Source organism: Rutidosis leptorrhynchoides, chromosome 7 (assembly GCF_046630445.1).
Source record: "Rutidosis leptorrhynchoides isolate AG116_Rl617_1_P2 chromosome 7, CSIRO_AGI_Rlap_v1, whole genome shotgun sequence".
Classification (NCBI taxonomy): domain Eukaryota; kingdom Viridiplantae; phylum Streptophyta; class Magnoliopsida; order Asterales; family Asteraceae; genus Rutidosis; species Rutidosis leptorrhynchoides.
The window spans coordinates 85,035,995-85,056,812 of NC_092339.1; the positions used below are offsets into that span (position 1 = coordinate 85,035,995).

The window sequence follows — 20,818 nt, forward strand, 5'->3', positions numbered from 1 at the left end:
ACCTACATGTCCTGATGAAGCAATTAAAGATCCAAGCTGGGCTGGAGCTATGCAAGAAGAGATCTCCTAGTTTGATAGGAATAAGGTTTGGACATTGGTACCTAAACCTGATGATGAAACTAAGAAAATCATTGGTACCAAGTGGGTTTTCAAGAATAAGATGGATGAAGATGGGATTGTGATCAGAAACAAAGCTAGATTGGTAGCTCAAGGTTTCAAACAGGAAGAAGGATTGGATTATGGAGAGACTTATGCTTCAGTGGCTAGGATGGAAGCTATCAGACTGTTCTTGGCGTATGCTGCTAAGATGAATTTTAGGGTATTCCAGATGGATGTTAAATCTGCATTTCTAAATGGGAAGCTGCAAGAAGAAGTTTATGTCAAACAGCCTCCTGGTTTTGTAAGCAGTAAGTATCTAGACCATGTCTACAAGTTAGACAAAGCTCTTTATGGCCTCAAACAGGCTCCAAGAGCATGGTATGATACACTTCATGTGTATCTCACTGGTATAGGCTTTAAAGTTGGAACAATTGACACCACTCTGTTCTCAAAAGAGACAGATGGTGATCTCTTGCTGGTACAGATATATGTGGATGATATTATTTATGGATCTAAAAATGAGAAACATTGTCAAGATTTTTCAAAACTTATGTCAAAGACATATGAAATGAGCTTACAAAGAGACTTGCAATACTTTTTGGGATTGCAAATTAAACAACTTGATGATGGAATTTTTATAAGTCAGGATAAATATATCAAAGATATGCTAAATAAATTTGGTCTGACCTGTTTAAAAGATATAGGGACTCCAATGGCAGCATCTATTAAAATAGATGCTGATCCCAATGGTGAACCAGTCAATATCACTGAGTATAGAGGTATGATTGGATCCCTACTTTATCTCACAGCTAGCAGACCAGATATTATGTTTTCCACATGTCTGTGTGCCAGATATCAAGCTGATCCTAAAGAGTCACACTTGCTAGCAGTCAAAAGGATATTTAGGTATCTGAAGGCTACTGCTAAACGTGGTCTTTGGTATCCCAAAGACCAGGATTTTGAGCTAATTGGGTATTTAGATGCTGTGTTAGAAACCAGCTCATCTCCTCGACCAACATCCACTGCTCAGCCAGCTACACAGCAACAACCAGCAGAAACAATCAATCTTGACGTTGATGATACTCAGTGGGAGCATCTTGCTATTGTTCCCTATCTGTCTCCACAAGAACCAGTATCAACACAAGAACCATCAGATGAACCCAAGCCTATTGACAAACAAAGGGTGAAATCCACTCCAAGGGATAACCAGCCCCTCAGGAAAGGACCCCTATTTGAGGCAGCTGATAAAGATACTGTGACAGTTGTGCCAGCTGATACTAATCAATCAGCTGGTACTGAAGACTCAGCAAGGAGTGCTGAGAAAGAAGACCCAGCCGGAAGTGTGCTGCTGGGTGACACAAGCGTTGAAGACCCAGCCAAGGTGGTTGAGCTGGGTGCAAAACCAGATGATGATACGGTTGATCCTGCTGACTTTACTGCCTGGGGTAGAGAAGATCACTTATTTGTTCAATCTCCTATCTCTCCTCGGACTCTCACTTATTTTAATAGAACAAAGGATAACCGTGTCAATCAATTCTCAGTAAGTTCATCTGGCATAGATGAATCAAACATGTATCCTCCATCTTCCCCTAAACGTCATGGTAAACACAGAACCTGGGAAGATGATTCAGTTGACCATAGTGAGCCGAATCTTTTCAGAATGAATCCAGATGAAAGAGAAGCTTACAGGCTGGAGATCACTATTCCAGAATTGCTTGAGCAAAGACAAGCAGAGCTTAATGAAAGAATACGCCAAGTCAGATTGCTGCATCATCCTCTTAATCAGCCACTCTACATCGCTGCCTTGACCTTTGGCGTTGATATTGGTGTATATTTGAATAACAGTGGTCGAAGGCTCTCCACTGATAAGGAGAAAGCTCAATTTCATGAAGCTCATCAGCTGGGTATGGATCTGAAAGAGTATCAGGTTGCTCTAAGAACTAAAGATGGAAGAAAAATGATTGAAGTAGTCAGATCTCTAAAAATTAGCCACACTGATTATCTGATAGGCTTAGTGGCAGAACAGCAAAGAAGAGAGGCTGCTAATGCTGAACTTACTGAGAGATTAAGGCTTCAGGAAATAGAAGACAAGTTGGCTGCTGATGAAAAGGAAGAGGCTGAGTCCCTCAAACTAATTCAAGCCATTGTCAAAGAACAGGATAAGGCACTTGATGAGAAGGAAGCTGCTGAGAAAGCACCTGCTACTGCTCCTATAAAACCTGTCAGTACTATTGAAGTTCCTGATCATTATTACAGGAGCAGATATGGTGATGTAATGAATAGAAGATCAAATCTCAGCCAGATCATCAAAGTGAACAGAGGGTCAAAAAGAGCCTTCAACGTTATGAGGGAGAATAATGTTCAAGAAAGGATTAACTATGATGAGTTAAGATCCCTTGGATTTAGTGAATGGATGGAGATACTGGAGTATTTTATTGGCAAAAGTGATAGTGCCATCAAAAAGACAATTAAATCTGAACTCCAACAGCTCTTCAACAAAGCCACGAAGTTTGGGAATGCACCAGCAGTAGATGTAGAACAGGTTCTTTCTTAAAAATTTAAAAGACATCAATCTACTGGTGAAGGACTAACCGGAAGAGGTCCCATCATTCTACCTCCTTCTATCCCTGTTTTTGACCCAGCTGAGATACCTATTATGTTCTATGAATCCTGGAGAATCAAACAAGAGGAGCTATCTGAAGAAGAACGGGACAAAGATAAAGATAGATAGTCTCCTATATGCTTAAATTGAATCTTTTGTCTAACTCACTTTTCAATCTATTATCACTGTATTTAATGTATATATCCTGTTGTAATGAAAGTGAAATGAGTTTATCTTCAAAATCATATCGAATTATAAGATATAGATAACTCAGCAAAAGATCCCAAAACAAACTTAAAAAGGGACAATTCACTGCATATTCTTATTTGTTCCCTTGTTGCTGGCTTTAGTGTTTTCTCTATATGTCATAGGTTTTGTCATCATCAAATAGGGGGAGATTGTTGAGTCCCCAAAATAATTAAGGATTTAATTATGACAAAACTGTAATTTATTTACACTAAAATGTTATGTGCAGCCAGCACAAGTTTGTTTATGTTGTTTATGTACAGTCAGTTAATATAGCTGTGTCGAGTGTGTAGTATGCTGGCTGATCTACCAGCACAAGGTAGAATGTATTCTTCGAATCAGCACAGGATGAGTACTCAGCTAATTAAGAATATCAAGTGACTCAGCATATGAAGAACCAGTAGATCTGGATAGCAGCATACAACACAAGACAGCCATGCTCCATTACAAGCATGGTAGTTTCCCAGAGTGGTCTACATCAATGCACTATTCAACAGAAGTCGAAGACAAAGTTGAACAGAAAAGGACAGGAGTCGGCGGCTGACAAGTGACCTTACAAGACCACGTGGGAATGCAGAAGTGGAACGCATGTGCAGACATGTGTTATACTTTATTCATACCTAGGGAACACAACATTCCATTTGTTTAAATCAAATGGTAGTGCCAAACCGAATTGGTGTGTTCCTGCAAATAGCTACCTAAGAGGAAAGAAGGAGAGTACGCCTTCTGACACAATTGTCCCCACAAGTACAAGGCATCCAATGTACTAGTGGACAATAGATTAATTACACGGACAATAGGACTACTATATATTGCTGTATTCACTGTCGTATCAACTAGTGGTGTGGGTTTCATTATTTAGAGTCCTAAACATGTAATAGCTTTTAGTTTACCTCTTAGCTATAATCTAGGTAATCTGTATCAACCAACTATCATTCCGCCAAGGATAGTTGTAATTCTTTGTGATTCAATCAATAAAGAATAACCGTTGAAAATTACCTGTGACTCTATCTAATTTGCATGCTTGAATACATAATCGAGTTTAACTGTTTAGTTAATTGAAAAGTAATTGTATTCACCCCCCCTACAATACTCCCGTCGTTATTAAGGGACCAACAACAATCTTAACGAAAATATATATACATATATATTTTCTTCAGATGTATTCGTGGATTTAATGAGTTAATATGGTATTAAACTCATCTGATTACGGTTAAAACTAGAGTATATAATCTCTAAAAAATATTAGAAATTACATAATCGTCAGGTAGAATGAAGATAAATGACGTTGAACGATAGGTATAACGATGATTAGGTTCGAGGTCTAGGTTGTGATGTTGAGGCATGTGATGTTGAAACTTGGGTTGTTGGTGGTACTGTTGGTGCTGGTGATGTTGCTGAAGCTGGTAAGTTTTGCACCATATTCTCCAAATTGATTACTCGAGCGCGAAGTTCGTTGACTTCTTCTATCACACCGAAATGATTGTCGGTTGGGACGAACGGATGAATAAGGTTTAGAATTGAAGATATTATGTAATCGTTGCGAGCTATCCTGTAAATGAGAGTGAAAATGGTGTTTTCGGACTAGTTAACCGGTAAGTGCTTCAGATTCTTCGCCAAGAGGTGAATTTGGTTGATGGAAAGGATCGACTTCTTCTCGTCTCCATTGATTAAGTCGACTACGAACTCAGCCCCAATTCATCCAGAATTGATGATGGCTGATTGGTTGATCTATTCTGGTTACACTGCTTTCGGAGCTCAAATGGTAATCCATATCGGAATAGCTTTCGAATCCGAGGAACTTGAACTGGTTGCAGAGTTCATCTTGCACGGTTAGATAAAGGATTTTCGATATGAGAAAATTTTCAGATATCGGATGATATTCTAATTACATAGAATACCTATATATAGTACAGGGGATTCCGTAGATTACGGAGGAAATTAAGGAAACGTGTCAGACAAGGTTTAATATGATGGAAAGAGAAAATACTGTTAAACCATCTATGCAATAATTGCAATATGACGTGTCGAGACCAAAAATGCTAAGTAGGTATTTTTCGACAAAGAATGGTAAGCAGAATTTTTAAAATGCAGACCAGGTTCAAGTCCAGACTTATTAATATATCCTAACAACTAATAGGTCGAAGTCCAGACTCATTAATGCATCCTAACAACTACTAGTTAGACACACTAATGCAAGACCTGGTTCGCTAAGACCACCGCTCTGATACCAACTGAAGGGATCCGTTCATATACATTATAAACGATTCACAATAGTTGATTTCATTGCGAGGTATTTGACCTCTAAATGATACATTTTACAAACATTGCATTCGTTTTTAAAAGACAAACTTTCAATTCATCAAAAGTTGACAGACATGCATACCATTTCATAATATATCCAACTATAAATGACTTAATAATATTCTTGATGAACTCAACGACTCGAATGCAACGTCTTTTGAAATATGTCATGCATGACTCCAAGTATATTCCTAGAATGAGCAAATGCACAGCGGAAGATTTCTTTCATACCTGAAAATAAACATGCTTTAAAGTGTCAACCAAAGGTTGGTGAGTTCATAGGTTTATCGTAAACAGTAAAATTCATCATTTTGATAGACCACAAGATTTAAATGTGCATGTTACAAATGGGCCCGAATCCTATACCCACCTGTAATGTACATGCGATATCTTTTAAATACAGTACACATTTCTCGTGTACGCAACCATTTTTCATAAATCTTAGTAACCGTACACATATCCCGTGTACAAAATATCATACACATAACCTGTGTATAAAATCATTCTCTCGATACATAACATTCACTTTTCATTCATTGCTTGGCTTGGTAACCGACCTTAACATATAATGCGCATCAATAATATCCCCAAAACAGAACATCTCGTCTGTATAATATATAAACTTCGAAGTACTAAACACCACGCCCACTATCTCTTCCTTCTAGTGAACATTCTGGGTGGGGGTGTTAAACCCGGTAGCTACCTTTAGGATTCGCGTGAATTAGGGCCATACCCGATTCTAATTCTTAGGTTACCAGGCAATAATAATCAGGGAAAATATTCACATCAATTAGTGGCAATTATCACGTCCAACTAATTCAATAATAATCCACAGAACTTCTGTCTGCATAATAATTCATTCGAGGAATGTTTTGCTTGTGTCTATCTCGTCAAACATTTATAAAAGCATTTCAGTTCAAAAATATAGATTTCAAAGGCATTTAATAAAGCAGCTGTAAAAACAGCGCATGTATTCTCAGTCCCAAAAATGTAAAGAGTAAAAGGGAGCAAATGAACTCACCATACGATATTTTGTTGTAAAAATATGCATACGACGATACTAAACAATGCATGGTTGACCTCAGATTCACGAACCTATATCAATTATGTATATTAACACATATGATAGTCATCAAATAATTTCATTTATTAATCTTATAATATTTATATATTAAGTGTTGTAGTTATATGAAATTTATTATAAATCCTAATTAATACCTATATTTTATGTATATTTTATATCTTAGATTATATGTTATCTATATTTATTCTGTATATATATTTAAAGTAATTAATATTTATACATATGGTTATATATATATATATATATATATATATATATATATATATATATATATATATATATATATATATATATATATATATTTATATAATTAGTATTTTATCAAAAATCAATACTTTGTTATACAAATATGTTCAATAAATAATTATATGTAGTATTAATATAAGTATACTTTTATATACAAAATATTTATTTGTTATGAAAATAATAATAATAATAATAATAATAATAATAATAATAATAATAATAAAGTAATAAGTAAACTACCTCAAAGAAATAGCCGTTAAAACTGCCCAAGTCCGGGTTTGAACCCGTGACGTCCCGCTAACCCGACAATGCCTTTAACCATTCAACTGTCCTTGTTTTTCTATTACATTCTATATCTTAAATTTATCTAACCCGTTTTTTCTTGTTTTCCTCTTCTTCTTCAAAACAAAACTCATTTAATCTCTTCATCATCATTTTCTTCTTTGCTCATCATCATCCGAACTATAACATACGCATATCATCATTCAAACTTAATCATAATCATAATCATCATCGTCATTCTATCTTTATCAACCCTAATTATCATCATGATCTTATCATTATTATAATCATCGTAAACCCGTATCATTTATATATCACGATATCAATCTTCATCACCCATATCATTTTTGTTAACCCCCATATTATTTTTTTGTTAACCTTACTCGCCATCATCATCATTACTTTTAACGGTTTAACATCTTAATACATAAACTCATACATATCATCCTTCATCTTCCTCAAGATCATCATCTCATTTTCCTAACACTATTGGGTCACATCCCAATGAATAAAACTGTTTGGCCCAAATCACAAGGGATTTATGGCCCAACTATGGCCTGTTACTAACTCAATCAGGTCACCAGCTCATCTGATTCTTTTTGATATCTTTAATCATGGCTCGGTTTATATAAATAAAAAAAACTATATACGTGGTGAACTTGGAACACGCGTGTAATTGTATACCCCACCTCATACAATCCTTTCGGTAAAAATGAGAAAACTCCAACATCATGTGTCCGCCACTTCTTTGTATCTAGTCCCACCAATAATTCGGTATTTTGATTAAACATAACAATTGTTAATAAAGTGGACGTGGGGTTCATTGCATTTGTTAGCCAACATAATTGTATTTAGCTCCACAAGCACCTAGTCATCTTCATAACCTCACTTATTATTATTGCTTTTATCACTAAGCTTATTTATTATTAACAAGCATCATTTGTATTAACCGTTCCTCATCCATTCGTTTTTAAATCCAACAGAAAAGAACCAAATTAGATAGCATTATGTAGTCATGAGTGGTGGGGTTATTTGGTTAAGGTGTCGGCAATACAGAAAAAAAATGCAAAGGTCATCCACTAATAAAGTTCCTAATTCATTCATCAACCCCACCTAATATTTCGGCCATAAAGAAAAGAATAAAACGCACTAGTAGCTCAAATTATGTACACTTTCATTATCACGAGATTTCAAAGTTTGTTTTCTTGGTGCTGTTTTGATAACATAAAAGAAGGTAGTCTATTTTTGGCCAAAAAAAAGAAAAAAGAAAGGGGCTCCATGTTCCCAGTATTTGGCTAACAGAATTGTCCTTGTACCTAATTTATTAAAAACAAAATTGTCCTTGTACCAAATTTATAAAACATACAAAAGAGTCATTTTACCTAATAATTCTAACAAATACTAAAAGTCATCTAATTTGAAACTTTGAACCACTACCTGCCCATCTTTCCGAACCCACCTCCAACAAACCTCACTTTCCCTCTATAAAACCACCATTCCAACACTAGGGTTCCATGATAAAATTCATATACTATTTATATATGAAAATTTATTTGCTTGATTCAGATTAGTTACAGTTAGTGTAAAGATCCAAAAGGTATTAGCACTTGGCTATTAAAGCACTTATATCTAATAATATAAATCACACTAGTGTGAATTATTATATATAAGTGTGTTTTATGTTAAATTTAGTGCTTTAGTAGCCAAGTGTGATAATCCAAATGTTAATGAGGACAAAGATGTTGCACAAGTTAAACATTTAGATCAAGCTTGTAGAGAAGCTTGATTATTTTATGTGGTAAGTAATTACACACTTAAACTGTTAAACATTCTATAAGTTTTTCGAACTAACACATAAGTTTTTTGATCTACCTTACGAAGAGAAACTCAAAGATCAAACTTTGCGGATACAGGTTTTCATCTAGTTATATTAACATGATGAAATTTATAGATAAAAATGTCTGGTCATTTGAGATATTGAAATGTCAGTGTTAGTGAAAATATAACTAAAGGATACCTGATAGATATAAACTGCCATTTGAGCTGTTAGTATAAACCTGCCCATTTGGTAGTTTATGTTATGGCAATTTATGTCTATCAGGTATGCCTTTAGTTATTGCTGGTTTTCACTTGAGTTTTTTCATTTTCTTACTATGTTTTCATCTCTTGTACAAATAAATCCAGTGGGGCTCACACTGATTACGGTAAGTTTCTCAAATTCAGAATAAAAATCATCTGTTGATCAAGTGAAAATTATTTGGACAATGCAGGTCGATTGACATTGCTTAACCAAGATGATGACAAAACTGTCCTTCAGGTATATACAACAGCAAAGGTGGCTATCAAGACCCATTTACAGATCATCTAGAGGGAAATGAGTAAATGGGTCAGAAAGACTGAAAGTCTCCTGAAATTAATCTGATACAATTTGTAATAATAATTAAAGGATTTATCTTTAACTATGATATTTCTTTCTTTTTAACAATGGACAATTAGAGTCTGGGTCAGCCCATCCAACCCTTTTCAAACTGTACTAGTCAATGATCCATTACAATATACAACCCATCCATCTTCCCACCTCTGTACAGCAGATTAAACCATGTTAAAACGGTCTATTTTGCCACCTCAATTTATAATATGAATTTATTGCACCAAATGTGATATTAACTAAACATAAAATTAATTGCACCTAAACTTTAATCTAAACAGGCAGATCACTATTGATCAAATATCTCAAAAACACCTCAAACGGTACACGATCAGTGATATGTGATTACCGAACACACATTCACTGATTTCAAAAATAGTATACACTAAGACCACTAACCTTATCCGTTTTAATCGTGAAGAAATGCTGAAAATTCATCTTACTACCTAAAATAAAAAATAATAACCAGCTTTTATATAATAAAATTATAAAAATGCTTTGTAGTTGGAACACGTACATTGCTTAACTCTCTAAGCAATGAACCAGGACTCCATCTTTGTTCTCGGATAAACAAGTTTCCTCATAACAAGGCGTAGCAACACGAAGATCACGAAGCCGATTCACCATATCATACATAAACTCAAAGCTCAATTTCGATTGCTTATTAAGATCTTCCCTTACATGTGGATAAACCCTAAACCATTCCCCCAACATCTTATGAACATGAGATCTAATCATCCTCCATGGAACAGGATATTTCTCACAAAGCTTCAAATATTCAACCACTAAATCACCCTGATCAACGCTCTTAAATCCCGCAAATAAAGCGGGATTTTCAAGAAGTGACTCAGCTGAAAGTACCCCGTCAGCACCAGTTTGGTCCAAGCAATTTTGGACATCATCCATATGACGAATGTTCCCATTTGCAAGAACTGGTATTTTAAGAGCGGTTTTAACCGCCCGTATGGCGTCCCAATTTGCCCTAATTTTTTTCCCGTCTTTTTCGTCTCTAGTGCGTCCGTGTACTGCAAGGAGAGAGCAACCGGCATCTTCTAGCATTTTTGCATAGTTTAAGGTGTCTTGTAAGTCTGGGAAGATACGAATTTTGCATGAAACGGGTACATGGAGGTTAAAGGCTAGTTTTTCGACTAAGGACTTGATAAGAGGAAGTTTGTCCATTAGGAAGGCTCCATAGTTTCCCCGCCTGGCTATACGTTGAGGGCACCTGCATATAAGGTCAAGGTATATATGAAGTTATCATTTGTAGGTCACACTCAAAGTGTAAATTAATGTCCGTTTCAGATTTATAGAGTAAACAGTACAAGGAAGAAGAATATACATACAGAATGAAAGAAGAAAATAAGGTACCTTGTGGATTGAAACAGAAATATGCATACCAAAAAAAAAAGGAATCATTTAAGATGCATACTACTTTCACTTGCAAATGATAGGGGTACCTCATATTAAAGGTTAAATTTTAAGTTATGTTTTACATCTAACGGGTCAAATAGGTGAAATAATAACTAAAACTAAAAAGGGAACAGGTTAAAAGGTCTCTAAATTGTATCCCAAATGAAGACTACCTCCTAAATTCCTTTATTCAAATTACTGAAATACTATTAATATAGTAATATAATAATAACGTTTAACACAAGAACTATAAACATGAAAAGATTAAAAGAAAGAAAAAAAGGTGTTCTGCCTTCTGGTCAACACAGCTTAACTCATACTACAAAAACTATCTTTTTAAACTGAAGTGCCCTCCATACTTAGATTAAAACAAGTTCAATTGAAACTTTTATACTCAAACAGCAAAATAAAAACTATTGAAACTTGTAACTAACCCCAAGTTAATGTCAACGTAATCGCAATAAGCCTCCACTCTTCGTGCAGCTTCGAGCAAAGTATCCGGATCATTGGCACAAAATTGAACAAACAATGGACGATCTTCCTGAAATTTAAATCCTAATAAGTTCATCACATCAAGTTATCAAAAAAACACATTCTTAACAAAATTCAATACATAAATTCACCTTGCAGGTAGTGAATTCTTGCAATCGATACTTTTCATTCTCGGAGAATATGCGAGAGTGAAGCATAGGAGTATAAGCAGCTTCCGCTCCGTATTTCCTACACAGGATCCGAAATGGGAGCTCCGAATTATCAACCATCGGTGCGACAATGAGTTTAGGCTCACCGAGGCTTCTCCAGTGAGACCAAGCCTTTTCGATTCTAGCTTCTCGGGTCAAGTATCCATTTGGACAACTTAAAAATGATGATAATGATGGTTTGTGACTTAATGATTGATCCGGAGATAAGGTTTCGGTGATGTCGGAGCAGAGGTTGTCGTCGGCGGTGTCTGAGTTAGTTACGGTGGTGGATTCAGTTAGGTTTGAAGTTAGGGTTTCAGTGAGAGTAGATAAGGCCATGATTCGGGTGGTGACGTGGCGGTTGTGTTTGTGTTTGGTGATGATGTGGAAGTTGAAGACGGGGGGTTTGAATCTCATGAGGTGGCAACGGGTAGTGGAACGACGCCCATCGCCGCCGCAGCTGTTAACGATTTTTTGGAGGCAAAAATGGGTGCGAAATAACCGCTAGATGTGGTTAACGAAGAATGAAGGGTATCGTATTGGGGACTCGGGGTAGTCTTAATGGGCCGGTACAGCCCAATCATCTTGGTTTTAATAGATATATGTCGGGATTATCACCTTTTTACCCATTTTTTTTTCTTTTTTTGCGTCATAGCTCAAAAAAAAGTTGACGATTTGCCCTCGCAAGGAGCATTGCGCCCTTGCGCTTTGCGTCCTTGCACATGGGCCATGGAATAAATAGGTCAAAATGAGATTTCTACCATGTGGAAGTAAGGTCGCAATCCACCTAGTAGAAAAACTCGTTTGACCTATTTATACCAGGAGCAAGAACTCAAGACAACTTGCTCCTTGCGAGGGCAAATCGTCAAGTTTTTTTTAGGCTATGACACAAAAAAGTTTAAGAAAATAGGTAAAAAGGTGATAATCCCAACTACGTCTTAAGCTTTTTAGTTAGATCAGTAATCTTAGACCTTGGTCGGATTATTTTTGCTGACGATAAAATAATAACAGAAGGTTTACCAATTTGATTTGATGAGTTTTTCTCTATTCTGGTTACCTTAAAAGGTGAATATTTTTACTTTGGTATGAGTGTTTTTACTTTAGTATGCACAACTTAATTGTTAAGCGTGGAGATTAATATGTAACCAATTCTTAACCTGATCAGGGGCGAACTTAGAGCATTGGGGTGGGGTCTCATGATTCCACTATTATGGAAATTTTTTATACTATGTACACTTTAAATTGTATTGAACACTACAAAATTTAACTATAGGACACCATATATTTTTGGAATTTATGGTGTTTTTGGAAGTAAACAACTACTAAAGTGCTCTTCAAATATAATTATCTTTGGAAAAAAAAAATTAGGACCCCATAACGTTTTCATCCAGGATTCGCCTCTGACTGATCACCGTAAAATTTGAATTTGAGGCCATTTACAATGATTTCAAGGCTAATGGGTTTACCAATTTGATTTAATGGTTACAAAATAAAATGATCACCCAAACCACACACATTGGTTTGATAAAACCCGGCTCGTGTCACGTAACTAACAGTTTAACCTGACGAAACCGGTCATATAAGTATATTCTGGCCACATGAGTTGGTTGCAGCCAAATCATGAAGACCTTATCGTCAGTAGATAAAGAATATCAAATGCAAATTGAAAAAAGATAAATGACTACTACACAGTTATTTATACAACATGAACCTAATAATCATCGTTTTCTGATAACTTGCTAAGCCATATCTACGTATAAACATTCAAAATGGAAAGATTTGGTCTACAGTCGAGTTTTCTTCACGTAAAGAGGAAATTGAACACCACGAGCCTGAAGTCGCTCAACCACACTATAAAGATACTCAAAACTGAGATCTCTTTTAATATTAAAATCATCCCTTATATCCGGATGCGCCTCAAACCATTTTTCCAACAATCCATAAACATGAGCAATTATAATCTTCCACCGAACAGGGTACTTCTCACAAAGCTTCAAGTACTCCACCACTAAGGTCCCATGATCCAGGTTTCCAACTTCAAACCCATTATCACCATCTGACACCCAATCACCACTTCGAAATCCAGCAAATAGTGCTGGATTATCTAGAAGAGACTCTGCTGACATCACTCCTTCAACTCCTGTAGTTACATGTGGCAAATTTCAGCCTAGTCAGCATGGGTGATTATAGGTTTATTTGGGTTATATTTATCTCTAACGGGTCATATGGGTAAAAGTAAATAAAGTAGATAATCTGAAAAAGAGCTGAATGGTTAACTAATTATATAAATCAAAATAGAGGAGACATTAAACCCAAATTCGACCCATTCTAATAATCTTACTACCCGTTTTGACCCAAACCTGTTACCAAAACTACCCATTTTTGCATACCTGTAGTTTTCAAACAGCTCTGAACATCATCCAAGTGACGGATATTCCCATTTGCAAGAACTGGGATGTTGACTGCATCTTTGACTGACTTAATGACATCCCAACTGGCTCTTTCCCGGGTTCTTTCTTCTCTTGTTCGGCCATGAACAGCTATTAACGAACAGCCTGAATCTTCAAGTAGCTTGGCGTAATTTATAGTGTCTTGCAGTACTGGAAATGTGCGGATTTTGCAGGATACAGGGACAGTAAGGTTGCTGGCTAGTTTTTCTACAAGAGAGTTAACAAGAGGAAGATCGTTCATAAGGAATGAACCATAGTTTCCAGTCCTGGCAATACGTTGTGGACACCTGAAAAGACACAACACAATGTGTCATGCAAGGAATTGTTTGGTCTCTTTTTTATCAAAATGGTATAAATATTAATGCTCTTACAATTTTAAGAGAGAGAATTAGATATATTAGGAAGAAAAAAAAGGCTTACCCCAAATTAATGTCAACGTAATCACAATAGGGTTCCACATGGTATGCTGCCTCTAGTAAGATTTCTGGATCATTTCCACAGAATTGAACAAATAGCGGACGATCTTCCTGTCATGGAAGTCGGATATACATGAAGCAAAATATATCTTAAGCTGAAGCTTTCATAAGACTCTCATTTTCTGAAAATCATGCTTATATGTCAAAATCAATGCTTTCTAAATACAAACCAATATTGACTTCTACTTACATAACCAACACAATTATCTTCAGTTTGCAGTATATGTCATAATACTTTGATCCAGCTATCAAATTTCTTCCTAAGAAGGATATTAAAAAAATAGCATAACCACATAACAGATTTACTTACCAACGAAGCTTCGCTTCAACGGTATCCCCAACACCTTGTGTGTTGGGGCGAGGGAGGGTTAGGTCATGGGTTCGAGACTCGCTCAACCCATCCTATTAATCAATGTGCCTGAAATATGGAGCTCCAGATTGACCTCGGGGGTTTTCTCCCAGATCCATTCGGGATTCAAATCCGGTCCGCCTGCCCCTCGAGATGGTTTACAAATCGGATTCATGCAATGCGATACCCAAAAGTGCGTGTCTGTGTGTGTGTGGCAAATGAGAGTATTCGATGCCAATACTCAGTACATTTTATCTCTATAATCATGTATATCATAATGTACTCCAATGCATAGCATAAAACCCTAGGCGTATAAAAGTTGTAAATCATCAATTCATAACAAACCTACGTTTAATTAGAGTATTAATTCATTTCACCTACAGTTCAACGTTAGGGCAAATACAGCTCATGAGATGAAATCACACAAAAACGATAATTTTCAAAACGAATATTAGGTTTAATTAACGAGTAATTGTGAATTTGTGAGTATTAAGTAGTACTCCGTGTACCTTACAGGTGGTGAATTCTCTTTTTCGAAATTTTTTGCTCTGTGCAAAAGTACGAGAATGGAGCATCGGTGTGTAAGCAGCTTCGGCGCCGTACTTCCGGCAAAGCATTCGAAACGGAAGCTCTGAACCGTCGTACATTGGGGCTACTATAAGTTTCGGTTGATTTAATTTCCTCCAGTGACTCCAAGCTCTGTCCTCAGGCTTCAAAATTCGGTCTTCTTCGGTACGGTAATCGGAAGTATGAGTAGTATGTGATTTTGGTTTCGTCAGCCCATCGCCGTTGCGGCACGGTGGTGATACGACGGATAGACGACGGAGAGCGTTTGGGGTTTGGATTATGGAAGTGGATAAACCGTTAGTTGATGTCATCGGAGGATTTGGCAATACTTGCCACACACATCCTTTTGTCTAATTTTTTTTTTTTTAAGAATTTTTCTAAAACTTTGTAAAAAAAAGTGAGAATTGACGTTGACATTACCCCTATATGCTACTACCCGCCAAAATTTGTGTTGATTATATATATGTTCACACTTTGTTTGCTCCCTCATCTTTACCTCAGTTTACACAATGACCCCTCAAATTCACATTTTTTTAGGGGTAAAAATTGTAAATATACAATTTTATTAAAATAAAAAAAACTAAACCCACCCGAATTTTTAACGGGCCCTATCTTCTCGCTCGGTGCGAGTTAAATTTTTCCGAGCCCACCATTCAACTCAAAAAAATCTTACGAACACAACGGGACTAACTATACGCGAAACGGACACTTCAAAAAAAAAAAAAACGCTCAATAACTCGGATTATATTCAATACATATACACACCTATAATACGCTCCGTTAACTTTGAATACGCAACCCAAAGGCCCCGCGGCATCGCGCGGGCTCCTTTTTCTAGTTTCTACTATAATATTGGATAGATTCATCGTAATTATGATTTGTAAAAAAAATGTGTCAATGACAGATCGTTACTAGTGCTGTTATTCATGTTAGAAACTTATAATTTTTAATTAATTTAAATTGTTGTTATAATATGGGAGGATAATCGGTGCGTTATTGTGAAATATGATTTTATTAATACATTAAAATTGTATCAATAGTTTATAAGAATTTTTTTTCAAAATAGTAACCTTTTTTTCAAAGTTTACAGAACTAGAAATCAGAAACCGGAGTTTACATATCTAGTATAACCGGTGTTTTAAACACCGGGTTTTCATGTGTCACTTCCAAGCCGGTGTTTCAAACACCGGTTTCTACCTTTTTCTGCTACATCGTCACATGACCGAGCACTAGTAGCCACCCGTGCCCTAAACCGGTGTTTGAAACACCGGGTTGCAGGGAATCTGACACCTTTTCTGAAACCGGCCTTCCAAAGACCAGTTTCCCTTTTACTGTAACTCCATCAAACCCTATCTTTTCGTGTTCCCCTTTTACTGTATCACCATGAAACCCTATCTTTTCGTGATCAGTATTCAGAGCTTTGTATGTTTATTTAAATCACCATCATCTGTAATTTATTAACAACATCACAAACTAGTGAATACAAAACCAAACACATCAAAATGAGCTTTTTTTCATCATAAAATCACAGCTTGAAAACTACTAAAAACACTTATCTCACACCAAAAAATGACTACAATTCGTCCGTTTATGATTCATTTTGTTTGGGGTGGCCAACTTGCTTTCGAAAATGGTTGGCTAACCGGTGATCAAGCAACAGTTAGAAGGACTTTTGTGTTGTCTAAGAAGATTAACTGTATGCAGTTAAACCAAATGGCATACAACTATGTAGGGGCCGATCAAAGAACACATTCGTTGAGAATGTTCTTGTGGTTTGTTTTCAATGGAAATGTTTGTAGAAATGAACTCACTGACGATCATACTTTGGAAAGTATTTATTTTTTCTCTCAGAATGATCCGGAATATCAGGCTCAAATTGAAATTCAGTATGAGCAAGTCTTTTCAAACGCACAAGATTCAGGTTTTATGAATCTGATTGCAGAAATGGAAGCTGGTCCATCAGTAGTTGATGATGAAGTTCAAGAAGAACATGAAGATGCTGGTGATGATTGTAGTGACCCGAACTTTTCCATGTTTATATATATATTAAACGAAATTGTTATTTACATGATTAAGTGTTTCCAACATGTTAAGCAATCAAACTTGTTAAGACTTGATTAATTGAAATAGGTTTCATATAGACAATTGACCACCCAAGTTGACCGGTGATTCACGAACGTTAAAACTTGTAAAAACTATACGATGACATATATATGGTTATATATATAGTTAACATGATTTTATTATAAGTATGTATCTCATTAGGTATTTTAACAATGAGTTATATACATAAAAATGAGACTATTAATTTAAGAAACTCGAAAACGATATATATAACGATTATCGTTATAACAACGTCTTACTAGGTACATATGAATCATATTAAGATATTGATACACTTGGTTAATTATGTTAAATGATAAGTAAATATATTATTAAGTGTATTAACAATGAAATACATATGTAAAAATAAGACTACTAACTTAATGATTTCGAAACGAGACATATATGTAACGATTATCGTTGTAACGACATTTAACTGTATATATATCATACTAAGATATATTATATATCATAATATCATGATAATATAACAATTTAACATCTCATTTGTTATAATAAACAATGGGTTAACAACATTCAACAAGATCGTTAACCTAAAGGTTTCAAAACAACATTTACATGTAACGACTAACGATGACTTAACGACTCAGTTAAAATGTATATACATGTAGTGTTTTAATATGTATTCATACACTTTTGAAAGACTTTAAGACACTTATCAAAATACTTCTACTTAACAAAAATGCTTACAATTACATCCTCGTTCAGTTTCATCAACAATTCTACTCGTATGCACCCGTATTCGTACTCGTACAATACACAGCTTTTAGATGTATGTACTATTGGTATATACACTCCAATGATCAGCTCTTAGAAGCCCATGTGAGTCACCTAACACATGTGGGAACCATCATTTGGCAACTAGCATGAAATATCTCATAAAATTACAAAAATATGAGTAATCATTCATGACTTATTTACATGAAAACAAAATTACATATCCTTTATATCTAATCCATACACCAACGACCAAAAACACCTACAAACACTTTCATTCTTCAATTTTCTTCATCTAATTGATCTCTCTCAAGTTCTATCTTCAAGTTCTAAGTGTTCTTCATAAATTCCAAAAGTTCTAGTTTCATAAAATCAAGAATACTTTCAAGATAAGTTTACTTCCAAGTTTTCTAAATCCATTCCAAGTAATCATCCAAGATCAAGAAACCTTTGTTACTTACAGTAGGTTATCTTTCTAATACAAGGTAATAATCATATTCAAACTTTAATTCAATTTCTATAACTATAACAATCTTACTTCGAGTGGAAATCTTACTTGAAATTATTTTCGTGTCATGATTCTGCTTCAAAAACTTTCAAGCCATCCAAGGATCCTTTGAAGCTAGATCTATTTTTCTCATTTTCAGTAGGTTTATCCAAGGAACTTGAGGTAGTAATGATGTTCATAACATCATTCGATTCATACATATAAAGCTATCTTATTCAAAGGTTTAAACTTGTAATCACTAGAACATAGTTTAGTTAATTCTAAACTTGTTCGCAAATAAAAGTTAATCCTTCTAACTTGACTTTTAAAATTAACTAAACACATGTTCTATATCTATATGATATGCTAACTTAATGATTTAAAACCTGAAAACACGAAAAACACCGTAAAATCGGATTTACGCCGTCGTAGTAACACCGCGGGCTGTTTTGGGTTAGTTAATTAAAAACTATGATAAACTTTGATTTAAAAGTTTTTATTCTGGGAAAATGATTTTTATTATGAACATGAAACTATATCCAAAAATCATGGTTAAACTCAAAGTGGAAATATGTTTTCTAAAATGGTCATCTAGACGTCGTTCTTTCGACTGAAATGACTACCTTTACAAAAACAACTTGTAACTTATTTTTCCAACTATAAACCTATACTTTTTCTGTTTAGATTCATAAAATAGAGTTCAATATGAAACCATAGCAATTTGATTCACTCAAAACGGATTTAAAATGAAGAAGTTATGGGTAAAACAAGATTGGATAATTTTTCTCATTTTAGCTACGTGAAAATTGGTAACAAATCTATTCCAATCATAACTTAATCAACTTGTATTGTATATTATGTAATCTTGAGATACCATAGACACGTATACAATGTTTCGACCTATCATGTCGACACATCTATATGTATTTCGGAACAACCATAGACACTCTATATGTGAATGTTGGAGTTAGCTATACAGGGTTGAGGTTGATTCCAAAATATATATAGTTTGAGTTGTGATCAATACTGAGATACGTATACACTGGGTCGTGGATTGATTCAAGATAATATTTATCGATTTATTTATGTACATCTAACTGTGGACAACTAGTTGTAGATTACTAACGAGGACAGCTGACTTAATAAACTTAAAACATCAAAATGTATTAAAAGTATTGTAAATATATTTTGAACATACTTTGATATATATGTATATATTGTTATAGGTTCGTGAATCAATCAGTGGCCAAGTCTTACTTCCCGACGAAGTAAAAATCTGTGAAAGTGAGTTATAGTCCCACTTTTAAAATCTAATATTTTTGGGATGAGAATACATGCAGGTTTTATAAATGATTTACAAAATAGACACAAGTACGTGAAACTACATTCTATGGTTGAATTATCGAAATCGAATATGCCCCTTTTTATTAAGTCTGGTAATCTAAGAATTAGGGAACAGACACCCTAATTGACGCGAATCCTAAAGATAGATCTATTGGGCCTAACAAACCCCATCCAAAGTACCGGATGCTTTAGTACTTCGAAATTTATATCATATCCGAAGGGTGTCCCAGAATGATGGGGATATTCTTATATATGCATCTTGTTAATGTCGGTTACCAGGTGTTCACCATATGAATGATTTTTATCTCTATGTATGGGATGTGTATTGAAATATGAAATCTTGTGGTCTATTGTTACGATTTGATATATATAGGTTAAACCTATAACTCACCAACATTTTTGTTGACGTTTAAAGCATGTTTATTCTCAGGTGAATACTAAGAGCTTCCGTTGTTGCATACTAAAATAAGGACAAGATTTGGAGTCCATGTTTGTATGATATTGTGTAAAAACTGCATTCAAAAAACTGATTTCGATGTAACATATTTGTATTGTAAACCATTATGTAATGGTCGTGTGTAAACAGGATATTTTAGATTATCATTATTTGATAATCTACGTAAAGCTTTTTAAACCTTTATTTATGAAATAAAGGTTATGGTTTGTTTTAAAAATGAATGCAGTCTTTGAAAAACGTCTCATATAGAGGTCAAAACCTCGCAACGAAATCAATTAATATGGAACGTTTTTAATCAATAAGAACGGAACATTTCAATGATATGTCAACCGACACTGACAATACAGTTGATCACTATAGTGTTGAAGAAAATGTTTCAGATGACTCCGGTAGAGAGGATGAAGTGCAAGTTCAACAAATTGCACCTGTTTCACGTTTCCATTGTGTTAATGAAGGTGAGGCTAGT

General features: G+C 35.1%; 2 protein-coding genes across 2 annotated transcripts; both read right to left on the bottom strand.

The window, feature by feature from the left end:
* Positions 1–9,529: 9,529 nt before the first annotated feature.
* Positions 9,530–11,868, bottom strand: LOC139857907 (uncharacterized). Its single transcript, XM_071846758.1, has 3 exons — positions 11,325–11,868; positions 11,136–11,242; positions 9,530–10,516 (listed from the first exon to the last, which is right to left on the bottom strand). The coding sequence occupies exons 1-3, from the start codon at positions 11,796–11,798 to the stop codon at positions 9,814–9,816; spliced, it is 1,284 nt and encodes a 427-aa protein (XP_071702859.1). The 5' UTR covers positions 11,799–11,868; the 3' UTR covers positions 9,530–9,813.
* Positions 11,869–12,955: 1,087 nt separating this feature from the next.
* Positions 12,956–15,605, bottom strand: LOC139857896 (uncharacterized). Its single transcript, XM_071846746.1, has 4 exons — positions 15,166–15,605; positions 14,252–14,358; positions 13,772–14,118; positions 12,956–13,521 (listed from the first exon to the last, which is right to left on the bottom strand). The coding sequence occupies exons 1-4, from the start codon at positions 15,532–15,534 to the stop codon at positions 13,166–13,168; spliced, it is 1,179 nt and encodes a 392-aa protein (XP_071702847.1). The 5' UTR covers positions 15,535–15,605; the 3' UTR covers positions 12,956–13,165.
* Positions 15,606–20,818: the final 5,213 nt, after the last annotated feature.

Excerpts from the sequence above, each read along its gene's own strand:
- LOC139857907 (XM_071846758.1), bottom strand. The coding sequence starts at position 11,798 with ATGAGATTCAAACCCCCCGTCTTCAACTTCCACATCATCACCAAACAC. Across the intron at positions 11,243-11,324 it reads AAGAATTCACTACCTGCAAG|GAAGATCGTCCATTGTTTGT; the intron begins GTGAATTTATGT and ends TTTAAATTTCAG. Across the intron at positions 10,517-11,135 it reads TACGTTGACATTAACTTGGG|GTGCCCTCAACGTATAGCCA; the intron begins GTTAGTTACAAG and ends CCTTATATGCAG.
- LOC139857896 (XM_071846746.1), bottom strand. The coding sequence starts at position 15,534 with ATGACATCAACTAACGGTTTATCCACTTCCATAATCCAAACCCCAAAC. Across the intron at positions 14,359-15,165 it reads GAGAATTCACCACCTGTAAG|GAAGATCGTCCGCTATTTGT; the intron begins GTACACGGAGTA and ends CTTCCATGACAG. Across the intron at positions 14,119-14,251 it reads TACGTTGACATTAATTTGGG|GTGTCCACAACGTATTGCCA; the intron begins GTAAGCCTTTTT and ends GTGTCTTTTCAG.